The sequence below is a fragment of the Melospiza melodia genome, chromosome 3, assembly GCF_035770615.1.
Source record: "Melospiza melodia melodia isolate bMelMel2 chromosome 3, bMelMel2.pri, whole genome shotgun sequence".
Lineage (NCBI taxonomy): Eukaryota > Metazoa > Chordata > Aves > Passeriformes > Passerellidae > Melospiza > Melospiza melodia.
Window position 1 is genome coordinate 123,939,596 of NC_086196.1, and position 20,019 is coordinate 123,959,614.

Sequence of the window (20,019 nt, forward strand, 5' to 3'; positions counted from 1 at the left end):
CCTCATCTATGAGTACTGCTGGGGTACAATGGTGCACTGAAGCAGAACAGGACAGCAAGACAGTAAATTGAATAATAAGAGAGATTTGACCAAACCCCCTCACTTAATGTTGCAAATATTCTCTTATATATGCACTAATAGCAATTAATGACCTTTTATTCTGAGCAATAGCCTCCTTAGCTTGCTCTATTAGCAAGCCCTAACATCTGGAATTTGCAATGTACTGTAATTTGGTTACTATGGTGATGAGTGATAGCAAAAAATTTTGAAAGATTGTTTGAGTGTCCTCTGATGCTAAAGGCAAGTGAGTAATCTGTCATAAAAGATAGATCCAATTCATTTTGCCTTATTGGAATAACTATTTCTACTGAACTGAATGAAAAAAAGGGAAATGTTTTGACCCTGTCACATCAGCAGTTCTGGTATATAATGGAGACAGAGTGTGGTATTTCAATCCTCTGGTAAATGTTGCTCCACATACTTTCAGTTGCTTTAGATAGCTATTCTATTCATAATTCAGTTATTGGAGGTTCATATACTTATCTATTTTGTGGTTTGTAATTAATTATTTATGTTTATCCTGTAGTTTACTATTTGAGTAAAAGTATTTTGTTTACCATTTAGAAATTATACATCTAATATCTATTGATTCAATATTTTGTTAGTAATTTGAATAAAATTACTAACAAAATATTGAATCAATACATATTACTGCTTCACAAGGAATTTATTACAAAGCTGCTGAATTTTTTAGCAAATTGTTAAAAATTTCTTCTGATGTAATTTTTAAGTATGTATTAGGGACATGGTTTAATCAGTGCACCAAAATAAAAGTATGTAAAAAGCATATTTGATACATAATTTTCCAGAAGTAAATGGAAATAAATTATTAGATGCTATAATTCTGCTTTACCTTTGATGTCACAGGATTAAAAAGAGCTAATTGTCAAAAATACTTAGGCAGTTCATAAGTGTTAAGGTATGCAGAAAGATCAGGTAAATCTTTCCTAGGGTTAAAAGAATTTAGGAGAACATGGGAAGCTACTGGACATAACATGAGAAACTGCTGAGTTCAACAAGTAACAGGATAAGTGGCTCACAAGTGTTGCACAGACCATCATGAGCAAGCACTGAATTTCACAGACATTTAAGGGAGAATTTTGTGAGAGACATGGAAATTTAAAATAATTAAAGAAGGTGAGTTGGGGAATTTTTATGGATTCTATTCTTGCAAGGCCAACAGAGACTGAGTAACAGTCTCTTTCCTACTTCTGTGTTAACAATTCTCATAGTAGGGAGTGATAGATATTTGAACTAGACTAGTCAGAAACTAGAATGGCATCTAGATCTGGAACAACCCATTCTCTGAGTCAGAAAGTCAGCAAGAGTTTCAGGATCTGGATATGGAAATCAGACAGGCTTAAAATCTATGCTGATTCTTGAGGCATCTACTAATAACGCTTTATATTTAGAAAATGAAGGAGTGTGTATGTTCATTTTTGAACTTCAATACTAACTAGTCAGAGATAAGGAAAAAGTTTGAGCCATCATTGGTGCTTATGCTCATTTGTCTGCTGTTCATGTTTATCTAAGGAAAAAGACACTGTTCATGGTGATTCTCATGGCCTGCAGATTTGTAGTGTGTATATGTGTGTGATTGTGTGTTTGCTTACTGAAAGCACATTCAGGTTCAGTACTGGCTGGATCTGTAAACAGGCATGAGAAGAACCCTCCTGGTCTGGGAATCCACTGGATTCATCTTCCATTAATTATAACGGCTGTGAGATGTTCAGTGACTATTCAGCATCTCACGGGACCGTGGCTCCAGTCACATCCTTCCTTTGCTACAGATGGGATTAGTTGCTCCCAGTGATTCCTACCTTGTTAATTGACCAAAACAAACAAAGCACTTAGGACTATGTTAAATTCTTTGCTTTGTAGATGGTGGATAGCTCACACATGTCCCAGGCAGTAATTGGAGCTTCACAGTGTAAAAAAGATTAGAGACACACAATAGAAGACTCTCAATCCCTCAACAACAACAGCAACAGCAACAAAGAGAAATAATATGGAAACACGACAGTAAAAAAAGTAATGTCAAAGAGCATGCCAAGCATCACTCCAACACTTTTTTTTATTTCTTTTAGGTCCATTTTGTGAGGAACCTGGTGATCCTTGTGCCTCTCAGCCATGCCTGAATGGAGGTATATGCCAGTATAACCAGTCTGGATATATTTGCAATTGCCCTTCTGGTTTTCTTGGTCACAACTGTGAAATTGACATCAATGAATGTTCTTCAAGGCCATGCCAGAACAGAGGTACATGTATTGATTTGCCAAATGTAAGTATAAGTGTTAGAGATCCTTATTTGAACAGAGAATCATAGAATTACAGCATTGCACCATAGAATGATTTGGGCTGGAAGGAACTTTTAAATATGATCTATTTCCAACATCTCTGCAGTGGGCAGAGACTTCTTACTCTAGATCAGGATGCTGGAAGTTGCATCCAGTCTGACCTTGAGCACTTCAAGGGATGGGGCATTTACAACTTTCCTCCCATCTCACTAATTTAGCAGAAATGATGATGTGTGGGACGATGTCAGAGGTCTCACAGAAGTCAAGGTAAATGGTATCAGTTGCTCTTCCCTTACCCATCAATGCAGTTACTAGATCATTGAAAGACACCATTAGTCAGACATAATTTATCCTTTGTGAAGACATATTGTCTGTTTCTAATCACCTTGCTGTCATCCAAATGCTTTGACATGCCTTACAGGAGGATCTGTTCCATGAAAGTGTCATAACAATTCCAATGTGAATTTTCAAACTAGCTTTACATGCTTCATGAAGAAACATACCGTTTTTTCAATGTGTCCTGTTTATAGTATTTTTATGACAAAAAAACCCAAATTCCCCATTTAACATCAGTTGCATGGTGATCACTTAAGGAACTACCTATGTTTTGGTTTGGTTTTTTTCCCCTCTCCCTAATAAAATAATCTGACAAAACGTGAAGCATCATGTGACCTTTATTTTATTTTCTTGTTCTTGCTTTACATAGAGCATAAATTTTTAAATTCCTTTTTTTCTTTCCCTTTTCTTTTCATAAAATAGAATAAATTCATTCAAAACTCATGGAGTTTTAATGCTAAAGTCATACCTGGTAGTATGTCAAAATAAACTGTTGATGTCCTTTCACTAGCATGTCTATTGCAAATAGCAGGGACTGTACAGAATCAAAACAGAATCAAAAGAAGAGTTCAAAAGCTTAGTTATCATATAGCAGTGATACATATTCATACAGAGAGAAAAAGAGACATCTAAATTACTGAATAAATGGATAGATTTCTAAGTTATGCAGCCTGTCTAAATATTTTGTCTACTAGATATACTAGCATAAACTATTTTGTGCAATAGGAAATCAGTTGTAGTAGTTTGTTTCACATGTATGGAAATGTCTCAGTGGGAGTTGAAGTTTCCTGATTATACCTTTAAGACCAGTTCTAAAGAGGCACCTAAGTACTTCCAATTTCATTAGGGGAACAAACCCCTTTACTTTTTCCTTTACTTTCAGACTTCAAAAGGCCTAAGAAGAGCATAGGAAAATATGGGTGGGGCTGTCAGCCCTGAGAAATATTTTGTTTTGTAAAATAACTTACCTTTCTTGCTGTTCAAATTAGAGATTGCAGTAACTGACAGATGTCTTTAACTGTCAAAGCAAAGCACAGACTGTGCTTTATATGGAAGGAGAAAATGGATACCCATAATTTTCTTTCCTCCTCTAGTTAGTGATGGTTTGGTTATCGATGTACTTTGTGTACTGTTAGTGTTTAATTGATGCAAACATTACATTGAAAAAAGATCAGAAATGAGGGAAAAACCCCAAATTAATTATAAAACTCCTTCTTGATTCAGTTATGAGAAACTAATTTTAGAGCTGGTATATTTCCATCTAGCAAACTCAAGTATGGTATAATCTGTGCTGGAAGCCCTGTTCTTCTTGTCCTAAATTAATTTTGTAACCTATCTGAGACTAGAACTCTTGTGTCTTTGTAGACTGCTTTGTACAATGAAAAGTTGTCTTAGTTGTCTTAGGTCTCTCTAGTAATGCATTTAAACACCATAAACACTAAATTTTGTACTGCCTTTGGTACAACAAATAATTATTTCTAATTTCCCTTTCTTCTACAGGATGTGGCATGTATCTGTATGCCAATATTTACTGGCAAGTTCTGTGAGAGAATACTGAATCCATGTGAATTATTGCCCTGTCTAAATAATGCGACTTGCATAGCTCAACAGCAAAACTATAACTGCCGGTAAGATTGAAAATTAATTTATTTTGGTACTTTGTGGGTTCACTTGGTGATATCACACAGATTGCAGAAAGAAAAGACATCATCATTCATATAGAGGACACTTATGTTTTAAAAATATATATAGTTATCTTCTGTGCTTTATTCTGTTAGGCTTCTTGTAAACTCTGGGAGTGATACAAAAAGATTTAAAACATTTAAGGGCTATAATTTTTTTCATTGTTAATACTATTAAAAATATATAAATTTTAAAACACTGATGACAATTGAGGCAGTTGTACTACATGTGCCACTCCCTTTCAGGGTACATGAAGTTTATGCTGTTTCTGAAAAGATAAGGGAACGTATTTAATTTATAGTTCACAGACATGCATTAGTAGACTTTAAATTGATCCTTCAAGCAGCATATGAAAAAATTTTTAATTCAGAAAGATCACACTAAAAATTATTCATTTGAAAATACCAGAAGTGACCCAATGTATAATTTAATTTCATTTTTAAATAGATTTTTATAACTTTTTCTATGTCAGTAAGGAGTACAGTTTATCCTGTTCCCCTTTGTTTGGCTTTTCTCTTGCTGCCTGAGTAAATTCTGATAAGCATTACTGAAGTAAACATTTTTCAAATTTCAGGATATTCATAGAAGCAGAAAATTGAAAGCTGTGATACAAAAAAACCTGACAACATATTATGAATGAACTTAGAAACTTCAAAAAAATATAAAAGTATAGAACACAGAGTTACAGTGCATCAGCAGAGTTTCAATTTAGAGGTCTTAAAATAAAAATATAAGTAGAACTGTTTACACTTTTCCCAATAAACTAAATCCAAACAATTTCATTCTTATTCACTCTTAAATACAGATATACATACAAACACACATATGCAAGCTCATATACAGTTAGATCTTCCCATATAGATATGTAAAGCACTGAACAGCAGTGATCATTAATTTTCCAATTCTTGAAACTGGGACATAAGCCAATTATTATCATTACTATTGTTATTATTATTATTATTATTATTATTATTATTATTATTATTATTATTATTATTATTATTATTATTATTATTATTATTATTATTGTAATTTATTATTATATAGCTAGTTTTCTTACAATATGTGTATATTAGTATGAAATGTGTTGAAGTTTACATTTAAATATATGCATAACATGTAAAATTAATATTCAGATCTATATTACCTTTATTAACAGAAACCAAACCAAAAAAGAAGTCATAAAATATTATCCTGGCCCTGTTATTCATATTCAATATTTTATAATTCCACAAAGTATTTGTAGAAATGGTCTGCACCAAGAACATCATTGTACCATAGGAATTGTTTAATAAAAACATCTATGGGAAAATGTTGTGATTGAACTATGTTTCCTTTGATAATATTATGTGAGAATAAGCATGGAAATCATTATTTAGATCAATATAACAGAACATAAAAATGGGCAATTAAGAACCCACTTTACATTGGGGTGGGTTATAAGCTCATTAACACTAAGAATGTTCTAAAAGGGGAACTGACAACCTAGAAAACAACACTGTAATAGCGTTCAATCCACACAATCAACCCTAGCAATCAATTTGCCCACCAGACATTCTTGATGAAGGAGGAGAGCTCCAGGAAGTGACTCCTATCTTCCACAGAGAAGTATCCAGAACAGGTGACTTGACACATCTTACACAAGTTTGCAGTTTTCTTTGTCCAAAGGTAGAGGGCTACAATACAATAACAGAGTATTAGAACACAACAAATATACAATGCTGTCAGAGGCTCATAGAACAGCCAAGATACCAGAAGTATCTTCTGGTCCAAACTTTCATGGGAAAGGGAATTTAGATGAGATTACCTAGTACCCTGTCCAATTGCTTGTTGAAAATCTCCAGTGTTCTGCCTTAGTTTTGCTATTCAGTCCCCAAAGACTTCAATTATTGATTACAATAATTTTTATGATTATTTTTAATAAATAAAAAATATTGTTCTCTTTTTTTTTTGGTGAAATTAAAATTAGTTTTCCAGCACTTAGCCTGAAATAGTTAATAGAAGCATTTATGCCTCTCTATTTAAAAGGAGGCATTTAGGTGAGAGAAAGCATTTTTAAGTAGTATAAATTGCATATTTTATACAAGGAGACCACATTCAGTACTTTTGTTTGTGAGAGCTACAATCTTGCCAGAGTGCTGAAATGCAAAGGAGGTGTTGACAGATAGAGAAGTCCAGCAGTCAGCAGGCTTCATTGTTTTAAGAATTCAAAATTTTCTTTTTAAAATCATAGTCTGCATTAGCTACTTGACTAACAGAGTAGACAGTGGTTGGACAGTTTCAGTTTTCTAAACTCACAGGCTTGGACACTTTCTGCCTGTGATTCATGTTCTAATTCTCTTCACTGAAAGGAAATCTAGCATTAATTACATTGCTTTAATTTGAGGGATTTGTAGCTGCTCATCAACATTTTAAGAGAAGATTTGATTCATTCTTGGTAATCATTGTCAAATACTGCATGTTATATCTCTGTCTAGTCACTCCACAATAAACTGCATGTGTTTCATACTACATTTGGTGTAATACTACATGTCATACTACAACATGAGCCACTTCTATAGCATTTTAACATCATAAATAAATGTAATGGTGTTTAGGTCAGATGCACATACAAGTTAAAATAATAGCTGAATTGAACATTTTACTTCATTACTTTCTATTTTGCTTCCACCTATGCTATGTTGTTCTCCTTATGCCCAAACTACGTTCTTATATCCTACACAATTCCAGCTTCTTCTCAACTTCTCCTTCCTTCTTTGGAAAAGCAGTTGTTTTCCATTCTAAACATATAACAAAACAGGAACAATTTAATTTTCCCCACTTCAGTTATGATGTATGACTATTTTGTATTCTAATTCCATCCTTTCAGTCTTGATATCACACACAACTTTGTGCTAAGAATCTAACAGTCACATTTTTTCCTAAATGTCAAAATTTAAGGTGAATTAAAATAGGCAGTGAACGAGCAAATGCATCAAAATAAACTATGATTGTTTGCTTTCTATCTTCTTCTATTATCCATGTATTTTATGATAATAAAAAGTCACAAAAAATGTGAAAGGGTGTTCTGAGAAAATATGTTCTGTTGGTGCTGTCTGTGGAACTTTATTGTCAACTTTTTTTCCTGTTAGCTTAAATTTCCCTTTCCTTACATTAGTATGTTTATTGCAAAACAACCAAAAAAACCCCAAAACCAGAAAAAATGAGCAACGATAAAAATTAGAAGAAGCCACTTCTAAAATTGTCTTTCTAGATTATCTAGTTAATGAAATAATCATAGATTAAAGCAAAAAATCTAGAAACTCTTACTTCTGGTCATCAGTAAAAAAAATCAGTAAAACAAACATTGTAATTGAGTTGCTCTGACTTGGTTTTAGATTTAAAAATTATAAAAATATAAAAAATATTTTTATTATTATTTACATCCCTTTCATATGTAAACTTTAATAATGAAAAACTCCTTTTAACTACAATACATGAACTAGAACATTTTTAAGAATAGAGTTTTGCAGGAATTTTGACGTGGAGTACTTGAAATGGCAGAAATATGATCACATGTAGCATCTTTTTTAAGAGGAAGGTGAGGATTTTGTGGTTCATTGCAACTTTCTTAGAGTATTCTTATGTGGTTGTATCTATACCAGCCTCAAAGCATATATCCATTTACAGAAGGTTTTTCCATATTCATTTACCTCTGTCCATATGGTCCTGTGCATAAATTGTGGTTGGTTTCCAGGGATTTCTGATTAAATCCAACCAGTTTAAAGCTTCACTAAGGTTAATAAATTACTTAAGCCTCTGGACATGCTAAATGTGTCTGTCCATTCCTCAGACTCAGGGCCATACCCACAGGTGGACATCTTGAACTGATTTAGGAAGTCTGGTTAACCCAGCTGCTTTCTATTGAATATTGCTGCCCAAGAAGTTGCTGTGGAAAATATATCCCTAACTTTAGTGTACTGTGTAACTGCAAGAAGCTCCATGAATTTTGAAACCAGGGATTGGAGAGGTTTTATCTATGAGAAAACATAAGCAACACATCTGGATGTCATATTTATTAGGAGCAAGAACATAGGAAAACCAGAAGCAATTCTGTATAATCTTCATAATTTCCAGCTTCTGGACTGAACAATTTGAAAAAAAACCTGCTTCTTAGAAAGAGTTAAAGAAATTCCCATCTATTACTTTTGGATTCTCTCACAAACACAAATTTTCAGCTAACTGGCCATTTTCTTTTTCTTCTTAAGTCTTTTCTTTCCATGATATCAGAAATGGCCTTTAGACAGGGGAGCATGCTGGGTCTGTAAGAAGATAGTGAGAGTGTTTACAAGGATTATCTATCAAGATATAAGTATTCAAATATTTTTCTATGTTGTTCCATTATTGATTTTAAACAAGACTTCTTTACTATCCATTTGAATCTCCTCTCTTTTATTTGTGTATTAGAGATTTTTTTTTAACATGGGAGGGCTACACAGGAAAGGATTTTCTCCTACGAATAGTAATAGTTGCCATGAAGCAGAAGAAATTTCTGCAGTTCCTTTTACATACATGACTTATCCATCACTCCACTGGCATCACATGGAACTAAGTCACAAAAATTAAATGCTATTTTTTTCTTCTTTAAAGAAAATACTGAACTACAGTTAAACAAACATGTAAACAACTATGCGTTGTTGTCTCTAGATTGTTATTTACATAATTAAGCATGTCATTATTTACTATTTATACTATTCTTTATCCATTAGAAATGACTGGTGTTTATACTCCACTTATCATATTTTTTTTTATATTAAAACATCTCCCTGATACTTAAATTGACCTATTTTCTCTAATAGTTTTCCAAAATCTTGTTACCTGGTCAACAGCTGTTTATTAAATATTACCTCATTATAGATTTTTTTTCCTGGAAGATTATATGAAATGTTTGTTTGAAAATATTTTAATCAATTAAAGAAATTATTTATGAAAAAGAAAAATCATTCAGAATCATCCAAGGAATTTTTAATTTCTTGAAAACATATTCTGTTTATTTTAAATAACATAAGAGATTTGTTTTGTTACTGCAAGAACATAATTTAATAGAATTATGGAACATAATTAAATACAATTAACTTTTAAAATGCAAGTTTTCTAAAATACACTGGTGTATTTGCAGCTGCATGCCAGGATTCACTGGGAAGAACTGTGAGGAAGTAATTGACTACTGCAGGCTGCTCAGCGTCAACTGTCTGAATGAAGGATTGTGTCTTAATGTAATTGGAGGATTCACTGTAAGTAATTTAATACATGTTAAACTAATTCAGTGTTCCAAAGTATAAAAGCTTCAGACAAGCAAACTTGAAATGCATTCATTACTTTAAGAGACAAGAGGGACACAATATTATAGGTTTTATTTACTTTAATCAATAACACAAGGGCAATTCTCTTGGGTAATATGGATTTTTTTATTACTTCTTTACTGAGATCATGTTTAGTACTATATCAAGTAAGATAACTGAAGGGTACTTTTATAGTAAAAAGAATATATAACTAATTATGGTCCAGTGTCATTTCCCACAAAGATGATACTCACAGCTGTGCTGCAGCCTTTAAAAATACGTTGCTTGAATTAAGAGCATCTGTTGCCACTATTTTAACCAGAATCAAATTACTTATCTACACTTGAACATGTTTAAAATGAATACAAGTTTAAAACTTTGATGATGAAACTGTAGTGTGATGACATTCATTTCAACTGAGAGTTTGGGAAAAAAATATTAGATCAATTTGTTTTAACGCTCTAAATTGCCCATGAAAATGTTAAGCAAGGTGCAGAATCTGGGCCTTGTCCTTGCTAAACTCTGGTTGGTGACTTCCTGGCCCTCTCAATTGTCAAGGTCTCTCTGTAAGGCCTCTGTCCTTGAGGGAGTTCAAAGCTCCTCCCAGTTTAGTGTCACCAACAAACTTATATTGTATTCCTTCATGCTCTTTGTCCAAGTAATTTATAAAGATGCTGAAGAGCACAGGACCAGGGATGGAGCTCTGTGGAACCCCACTGGTGACAGGTCACCAGACTGGCGCCACGCCATTCATTGTAACCCTTTGTGCCTGAGTGTGAGCCAGTTGCCCACCCATCTTGTAACCTGGTTATTAGTATTGTGTCCAGGAGGGTCCTGTGAGAGGCAGTACTGAAAGCATTGCTGAAAAGATTGCATTCACTCAGTTTCCTAAATAAACCAAGTGGATTTCCTTTGACAGAAGAAAATAAGGTTTGACAGGCAGGAAGTTTGTGCTGGCTGTTATCTATGACTGAGACACTCCAGGTGCTTTTGGATACTTCTCCGAATAATATTTTCCATGGTTTTACAAGCACTGAAGATAGTCTGGCAGGCCTGTAGTTTCTGGGGTCTCTTTCTCCTGTGTATGCAGATAACCACAGAAAATGGTAGAGTAGTTAATAATACACAAATATGTTAAGTATTTCCAGGTGCACTGCACTACTTTCGGAAATCCCGTGTTCTATGAGAGGCAAATTCAATGCTGTATGCATAGAAAAAAAGAATATGAATTATCCAGTACTGAGTGTTCCTGATAGTCAGTGACAAAGAAGGCAACTTTTAGCTCAAAGTGAATTTTAAAATGTGACACCACAGAGTTGATGAAGACAGAAAGACAATCCCTGTAGTCAAAAATAAGCACTTGTATATATATAAGCATTTTTCAGTAGCCATACTTTGACTATCAGTGAAAGATCATAATAGGCAGCTATATCATCTAAGCTGTTCATAAATGAGGAAACTTCTATTAAAAATGAAGTTTATGAAATAAAATAAAGAAATAATTTAAAATTATATTCTCAAAAGTACATACAGATTTTCAATCTTAAAACAGTTGGTAGTCTATCAGTTTTTCTCAGAGGAAAAAGAAAAGGAACAATTGTATTTAAAATATTCAGCTGTTCCTAGCAAAAAATTTTGAAGAAAAAAATAGCAAAAAATGGAAAAAATTATTGTGCATGGTTCTGAGCAGCTGCTTCTTCTATCTGCTATTGATTATAGCGGGAGCATTTTCAAAAGCCTTTTAGGTAATATGGTCCAATGCTGTGTTTCAGCAGTTTTCCATCAGATCAGTGCCAGGTCACATCCGTTCTGTCCTTGTGAATAACTTCACCAGACATTAAATTTCATGAGGATCTACTATCGTGGGATCCAAACCCTATAATTCCCATAGAGGGGTGAAGGCCTTATTGTGGATTGCTTCTAGTAGTCAATGCACCACACACATTTCACTGATATTAAAAGGTTAGGAAAAGGATTGTATTTCCCAAAGTTGCCATGAATAGTGAAAACATAAATTCCCCGTTTTATTTGGGCTCTGAAGAAGATCAAAAATATTATATTCACCTTGTTGGTTTCTAAGGCATAAAAAGACAACACTGCAGCTTTGACTCAGTTTGAGAAATATGGGTATAATTTGGACATATAATTTTAACAGGTGACAAACACAATTCTTGAACATGAACAAATCTTCCTCTCTCAAAAAGTACTGATATTAAAAAATTCTACGACATACTATTGATTTAGCAATTATTGCAAGAAGTCTGCTATTGAATTTCTCCTGATTTGCAGCTGCTTCTAAGAACTGCTTCTAAGAATAAATATAGTAATTGTAAAAGTTCTAAAGAAAATATATTATAGCATATTTTTATATCCACACCATAGGAAATTTTTTAATTAATGTACTGGTTTGTCAATTTTATAATAAATAACTCCACCTACTTAGAAGACTGAGGGCAGTGTTTTAAGAAAAGGAATAAATTAAAACAGTTTGAGCATAAATCATACTTATACAATTACTGATGTGTGAACCAATTTCAGAGTTCAGCAGATTTTTATTCAATAAAATTACTTAACTACATTATTTTGACAATACCATAACCTGCTTCCTAAAAAATTTTTTAAACATCTGCCCACAGATACACTTTTCAATAGATTTTTCTGTTCTCATCACAGCTTTTCTTTTTCTTAAATGGATTTCATAAGCGAGAGGTCAGTGTTCTTGTTTTGCAGCTGATAGTATTTTCTCATTGCTTTTAATCTGATTGTCTTAAACAATTTATGGCTGTAGGTATCTGTTTTCCTTATCTTTACCTGAAGACAGGGAAAATAAGAGCAATGCCCAAAAGGCAAGTGGTAGGGAAAAAAGAGCTGCTGTTTGTTTCATGCTAATCATACTGCTGCCAGATGCTAACCACCTCAGGGTATGGAATGGCTTGAGTAGGGTTCACCCAGTGATTTAGAATGGCTCCAATACAGCCTGTGGCACACAACTGGGCAGTGAAAGCTGATAAAGAGAGCACACAAACAAGAAATCACCTGTGGATGTAAAGCTTTCCTCTAGGTCCCAAGGGTGGACTGAGTACCTCGCTATCTATTTATCCACAGCAAGTAGTTTAGATCATGGCAACAAGTATTATCTCTCCTTAAGATCCCCTGTTTCCTCCTGAATCATTAGTATTAAACTGAAAAAAAAACCTCAAAAACAACCAAAGTAAACATACTGAAAAGATATGTTAAATTAATCCAGTGCAAATTCTGAGGATAAGGAATTCTAGTTTACTTGAGTTTACAAGCCTGGAAAGGAGCACAGTTTTGAAAACATGGTAGTGGGAAAATTGTATCCAAGTCTATTTTGTCAATATGCCTTTCTCCCATCATCCTGGCAAACCACTGATTCTTGTAAGGCTGTGTGCTTACAGCCAGCAAAGAAACTGAGTTATGTGGACACAAAAACTGAAGCTGAAAGATGAAGAGGAAGAAATGTCGTTGTAAGGTCTGTTTCCATTTGCCAGCACTACACTTGAGACAAGGTCTAAACAAATTATACATATTGCCTGAACAGCAGAGCTGTGCTGGCAAACAAATGCATACAGCTTTAAAGAAAGAGAAAACAATCTCTGTTATCATTCTGGGTTTCACCATTGGCCGTTCGAAGAAAATGTTTGAAATTTCTCTGAGAACCTGTACTGACACTTGCATGTGGAATTTTGTGTTGGAAAAATTGCCAGTGGGTGCCCTGGTACCTTCAGAAAGAACAACAGGAAATGCTGTTGATTTCTAAATAGTGTTCCTACAGTGCAGTGGAAGCAGCTTGTGCTTTTAAGGGAGAGTGAAGCTAAGTAAAAAGGAGTAATGGTTTTAACTTCTACAAGTAATTTGCCTGGAGAACCCTGATTAATGATAACAGATGCATTCCTGTCAATTCCCTTCAGAAAATTTTTCCCCAGTCACCAGAATTTTGCTTTCTTATATGGATGTACATTTAATAATGTTTATCTAATAGTATGATTCACCATAAGAGGATACAAAAACTAATATAATAGAAAAGATTGGTATCTAAAATCTTACCCTGCAGATGGCTCTGTGGATGTTCATGTTATACTCTTTTGATCTTTTTCTAACATCCATATAATGGAGCCATAGCTTTTATATTTGAAGCTTTATGGTGAATTTGAGATATTTCAACAACAAACTGTGCACCAAGAGGATATATGGGTGACAAAGTAAAATTATGAATATACATTAATAGTCAGTAACACCATAGGTCACACTGTTGTAGTTGAAAATAAAAACCCCAGGAAATATGTTCTGCCCAAGGACTACCATGTTCTGTAGCAAAGCAGGAAACTGTATTCTAACACAGAAAGCAGTCTTTGCTGAAGCTAACATGTTCCTTCTGAGGCAATGTGGAAAGGAGTATAGAGGAGGGAACATCTCTTTCTCCTGTGATTTTTTTCCCCATGTCAAGCCGATGTGTGGCTCTCATTCAGTAGAACTTGTACAGAAATTGCAATCAGGCAGACAGGGGTCCAGGTTTCATCCCTTCCAGACGAGGCTTCTCTTTGTGTGTGCAGAATCAGGCCCATCAGCCAGCTGTCAGGCTGGGGATCAAATTGCTTCTTTGCAGAAGAGCAGTGCCAAGCCCCACAGACTTACCTGAAAAACCTTTGTGGAAAGTCTGCTGCTCAGGTCTTCTTGGTAAGCTCTTCCCTGAGAAGCCAATCTCAGCCCTAATGCTTTTTGATAATGCATTATCCCTAGAAGTTCAACTGAATTTATAGCATGGAAACAAAGCACCTCTATGCAGAATTGTCAATAATCAGCAAAATGCGGCTATGTCATACTGCTTAGATCTCACAGCCCTAAAGCCTCTGCAGGCACAGGTTAGTGGTGATTGGGAGTGGGGCTGTGGCTGAGCCTCACCCCCAGTGGGCACAGCTGTGAGCAGCACTGACAGCAGTGAGCCAGGGAGTGCCCAGGGGCACTGACCAACACCAAAGGAACAGAGGGCACTCAGGTGCAGTGCAGCAACATGAGGGGTGTAAAAGGTTGGGCTAAAGAACAAGGGCATATGCCTGAAGCTATCTGATGTGATATGGTGTTGCCCTGGATGGGTGGATGCCTGAGGTCTTCTGGTGTGGTATGGTGTTACTCTGTATGTGTGGTAAATGCTTAAAGCCTTCTGGAATTGTGCTATTCTGTGTATCATGGCTGCCTTGACTGTGGCATAAGTGGTGACAGGCCTCTGGCTTATTCTTAGAGAAGCTATTTGTTTTTATTGCATGAGAGGAGAAATAATTTCTAGATCACATATCCAGAACTAAAAGGCAGTAAAGATGAGAGAAAACATTATGTTGTTTAAAAAAATTCAGTTCTTTAAGAAAAATGCACTAGGGCTTTTTAAAGCCCTCTGCATTGCATCTATCACCGTTTGTTTTTTGAGTATAAAAAAAGCCATAAAGAAACAAACATTTAATGTATTTGGCATTTTATATATTAAAACAGTTGGTTAGTGTGATAAAATTATTATGAATATTTATAAGAGATCTGCAACCACTGCTAGAAGCAACAAAAATTGGCACTGCGAAGTCTCAGATGGGATTTTTATACTTATGTTCAACATATCAAATAGGTTATTGTCATCTTCCTTTTAAAAAGAATCTACAGTCTCTCCTACTGTTTCTCCTCATGGACCATATGAGAACATTATAGTTTCATCTCTGTGAATCCACTTTACCACCATCATTAATTCTATTGATGTCTCTCCTGTGTTTGTCCTTCCAGCTGAGTGTTCTAAACAGCAGTAGTTCAAAGTCAGATACTTCCATTAGGGGCTAGTTTTACACAAGTTAATTAGTCAATTTTCTTTTACACAGTAGCAGTAATTCTACAGAAGAGTTCACATAAATTTTAAAATGTTCTAAACAGTTTTTTCCTTCTTTAGTGTTTAATTTGGACTTTATCAAAATTAATTTTCCTGCTTTTCTTATTCTATTGAAATAAACACCATCAAAGCACCCCAGGTACATTTCATATGTGCTGCTAATTATCTCTGAGCTGTATAGAAGTTAATAAACAGTAGAAATCTTCATATAATAAATGAAATGTCCTTCTTTTAAAGAGAAAATTTAAATGGAAAATATTTAATTAAAACTGTGATCATCTAATCATTTCATATATCTTTGTACAGTGGATCTGAATTTATATAGTAGAAGAGCATATAATTAAATATAAATGGATAGCAAAATACACTAGATATAACCAACAGAAATTTTCTGGTTTATTTTTAAATGCAACCTCTGAGAAGTTAAAATCAAGCCTGTGCTCAAGTTCAAACCGTTTTCCAAAGGCACAGAAATTCCCCAAATTTCTTCTTCACTGACTTCCCTATCTAATAAGGAGCTGGCTCCTTGAGATAAGGAAAATGTCTGTAGAAAGAGTCCATAAAATTTCACTCAGCCGACTCAGCACTATACATTTCTGAAGCACATAATTTATAATCATTTTTTGCCTGTTTATCAATGCAAGTAAGATCAGACACATGTTCTCCATGTGCTGTATAAACTTTGTGGTGTCTTTGGCAGTTGTTTCTAGCATTGTACAGTAAGTTTCTAGTTTGAGAGTCTTAATGCTTATTTTTCATTCTTCAGTATTTGCCCTTTTGTCGTCTACTACCAAAAACTCAAAAATGCACATTCTTAATTTGCCTTTTTAACTTATAATTACATACTAATAAAGTTTCATTTTTTAATGAAATCATATGTAAAAAGAGATGGCGCTTGCTCAAACTACACAAAATATAGATAACTTCATCTTCCCACCTTCCCTATGAGATGTACATGGATAGAATTCTAGTTTCTGTTTTACCCATATATTCACTTGAGAAATGAAAGAAGATATTTTTATTAAAATTATTTAATTCAAGTTATGACATATTTCTGTGGAGACTCCTAGAACCTCCACCTAGAATCAGGGTTTCATATGAAGGAGCATGTCATATCAGTAATCACAGTATCGTAGAATCGTTTGAGTTTGAACTGACCTTCAAAGGTCAATTAGTCCAAATCTCCAACAATAAACATGGACATCTTTTACTATATCAGATTATTCAGAGTCCCATTCAACCTGACCTTCAATATTTCCAGAGACAGGGCATCTACCACATCTCAGGCTGACTTGTTCCAGCTCATTCCTCTGATTTAAACTGAATCTACCCTCTTTTACTTTACAAACATTATCCCTTCTATTTCTATATAACCTGCTAAAAAGTTTGTCCCCATCCTTCTTATAAGCCCCTGTTGTGTGAAAAGGGGAGATTTCCTCGACCCTTAATGTGGAGAGATTACTTAGCCCTCAGTGTTTAATTTGTCTGTCAGCACCTCAGGAAAGCCAACACTCTTGTGTCCTGCCTGTCTGTCGGTGTCCCATTATGGGAATCCTTCCCTGAGCAGTCCTGCTAGGTCAGAGAATGGCTTGGCTGACTCATTCAGGGGCACACAGCAACAGCATGAGGGAGATCCTTTGGCAGATCTTCCCACCTTGTGATCCCCACTGGGTCTTCCACTGCACTGAATATGTTGCCTTTTGCTGCAACTGCCTGTGAAAGACTCACATCAAGAGTTCACAGAACAGCATTCCTCATTTATATAAAATTGTGATAGGTTAAGTTTAAAGCATTGTCAGTGGTAGTATTGGACTGCAAAAACATGTTCAAACAATACACAGAAAAGGTAAGATCCCCAGTAAGAACATTCAGCATGGACAGAGTACAATTCTTACCCAATAAGCAACCCTATGAGGTGTGATGGTGTTCACAGGGGTCCCAGGAAGAGGGAAGAGATGAGGATCTGATTCCATGTTTCAGAAGGCTAATTATTATTCAGAAGGCTTATTTTATGATATTTATTATATTAAAGCTATACTAAAGAATAGAAGAAAGTATTTCATCAGAAGGCTTGCAAGCAAAGGAGAAAGAATGGAATGATAGCAAAATCCTGTGACTGGCTGACAGTCTGGACAGCTGGGCTTTGATTGGCCATTACTTAGAAGCTACCACATGAGACTAATCAAAGATTCACCTGTTGCATTCCACAGCAGCAGATAATTGTTGTTTATATTTTGTTCCTGAGTACTCTCAGCTTCTCAGGAGAAAAATCCTAAGGAAAGGATTTTTCATAAAACATGTCTGTGACAATGGGGAAGACAGGTTAAGCCCATCAACTGATTTCAGCAGTTATGATAGAGTCTTCCCTAACTTTTCCCCCATTCCCTACTTACTTTTATACTATCTTGTTATGTTTAGGTGGACCTTGTATTCTAGTCATACATACCTTTGTTACTGATTGGCGTAAAATTCTCTCACTTTACTTTTAAAGATAGAGTAAAAAAAATAGAGAGCACACACCTTGTGGGGCGGGGTCATATGCTGGAGCGGGATAACTTTGGGATGCAGGTGTGGATTAATCTTACAATTAGGCTGTAATGAACCAAGCTCATCTGAGGAATGTGATTTTGACAGAGTTGGTTGCTCAGCAGCAGGATATCTCCCCTGACTGAGTTACTGTGCAGTTTCTCAGCTGCAAAGCATCACCGAGTTCCCCTCCCTGCAAGGGTTTCAGCAGCACCTGACTGTGGTGTCTCCACTCTGGTCCACCCTCCATTCCATCCCCTTTGCAGGTGCCTATAGTCCCAGATCATGTGAGTTGGGGATTATCATGAAAGAGGCTTTGAGCATGCTAACTGCACTCCACACAGGGAGCAACGATTGAGTTTTATCCTATAATTTCCATACCTAACTTCTGTTGGGATGTGGATATAACTTCTCAGTCTTTCCTCTAATTTCACAGCCAGTCATCTCTCCATAGTCCTCTTTAATGAAAGGTTACAGGAAGATCTCCCCAGAATCTTTTTTGCCTCATAACCCAAATTCTCTCAGCCTGTCTTCTTAGGAAAGCTGCTTCAGGCCTCTGTGGCCCACCTGGTGACCCACTTCTACAGGTCAATGGTTTTTGAGGATCCCAGAGTTGCATGCAGCACTCCAGGTGGGATCTCATCAGAGCATAGTAGAGGAACAGAATCACCTCCCTTGACATGCTGGTCATGCTGCTTTTTATGCAGCCCAGGCTACAGTTGGCTTTCTGGGCTGCAAGCACCCATTGCTAGCTCATGTCCGGCTTTTCATCCACAGCCATCCCAACACTCTCTACTAAGCTGTTGTCAATCCCTTTCCCCTCAGCCCAAGTTGGTACCAGGGGTGCCCCCAGCCAATGTGCAGGACCTTACATTTGGCATTGTTGAACTTGTGAGTTCCTATGGATCCACATCTCAAGCTTGTTCAGGACCCTGGATGTGTCCCATATTTCAGGTGTGTCACCTGCAATGCTCAGCTTGGTGTTGTCTGCAAATTTGACAGATATAGTAAGTTAGAACCAATTAATTTTCTGTTTTAATGTTTAAAGTCACTTATGTGCCCTGATGTATTGCAGGTTAACGATCAATATTGTAAAGTTTTAAAATCTATCAGTTCAAATAAGGAATTGAGTAAAACAGTCTCCCCAAATAAACCCCACTAAGCTACACTTTTGTTGGTTACAAGCTAAATTTCTGTATATTTCTTGCAGTTATTTTTTCCAGTGTGAGTGACTTCTAGAATTTCAGTTAGGAATGAACTTTACACACAAAAAATGTAAGCAGTTTTTTTTTTTAAGTTAAGGATTTTCTTTTCTTCATTTTAACAATTTTCAGAGCTCCATCAATGCAGAAAAATAAAAATACTATTTATTTTTAGGCATTTAGCCTAACAGCATGTTTGGAGTTCTTGAAGCCTTTTTGTCACAAACGAGTCACTCCAGTTCCTAATGTCAAAACTACCTATAGAAAAATTTGAAAATAGAAACACTTCAAAGGATGTACACATAACTCAGATTATTGGGGGGGGTAGCAGGGAGGGGTGGGCAAAGAAGAAAATCTGAACATAGGAATAAACAACATAACAGAGTAATGTAAGTTAAATCAAAAATTGAAAGCACTCATACTCAGTTTAATGCCTAAATTTTGGGTTGAGTTGGAATTTTCTCCATGTACTATAAAAGGGGCAAAGAAATCTAGCACATGAACATCATTTTGCAAGCTGTTTTACCAGGCAATTCAAAACTGAGGAGGAAAAAAAGAAAGGTTATGGTACCAGTATACCATGGAGGTGATTTCAATTAAGCTTAAAAAATTGCTTAATGTTTGTGGAAAGTGCTGGCTTAAGCATCCCTAAGACTTGTCCTTCAATTATCCTCAAAATTATTCAGGCACAGTCTGGAAATAGCCATTCA

General features: G+C 35.4%; 1 protein-coding gene across 1 annotated transcript in view; it reads left to right on the forward strand.

Moving 5' to 3' along the window:
* Nucleotides 1-20,019, forward strand: part of EYS (eyes shut homolog) — a 700,592-nt gene that overhangs the window by 42,156 nt on the left and 638,417 nt on the right. The window contains exons 3-5 of the mRNA XM_063152992.1: nt 2,148-2,341; nt 4,194-4,321; nt 9,535-9,649. Of these exons, the coding sequence (XP_063009062.1) occupies nt 2,148-2,341; nt 4,194-4,321; nt 9,535-9,649 (437 nt within the window). The remainder of the gene's footprint in view (nt 1-2,147; nt 2,342-4,193; nt 4,322-9,534; nt 9,650-20,019) is intronic.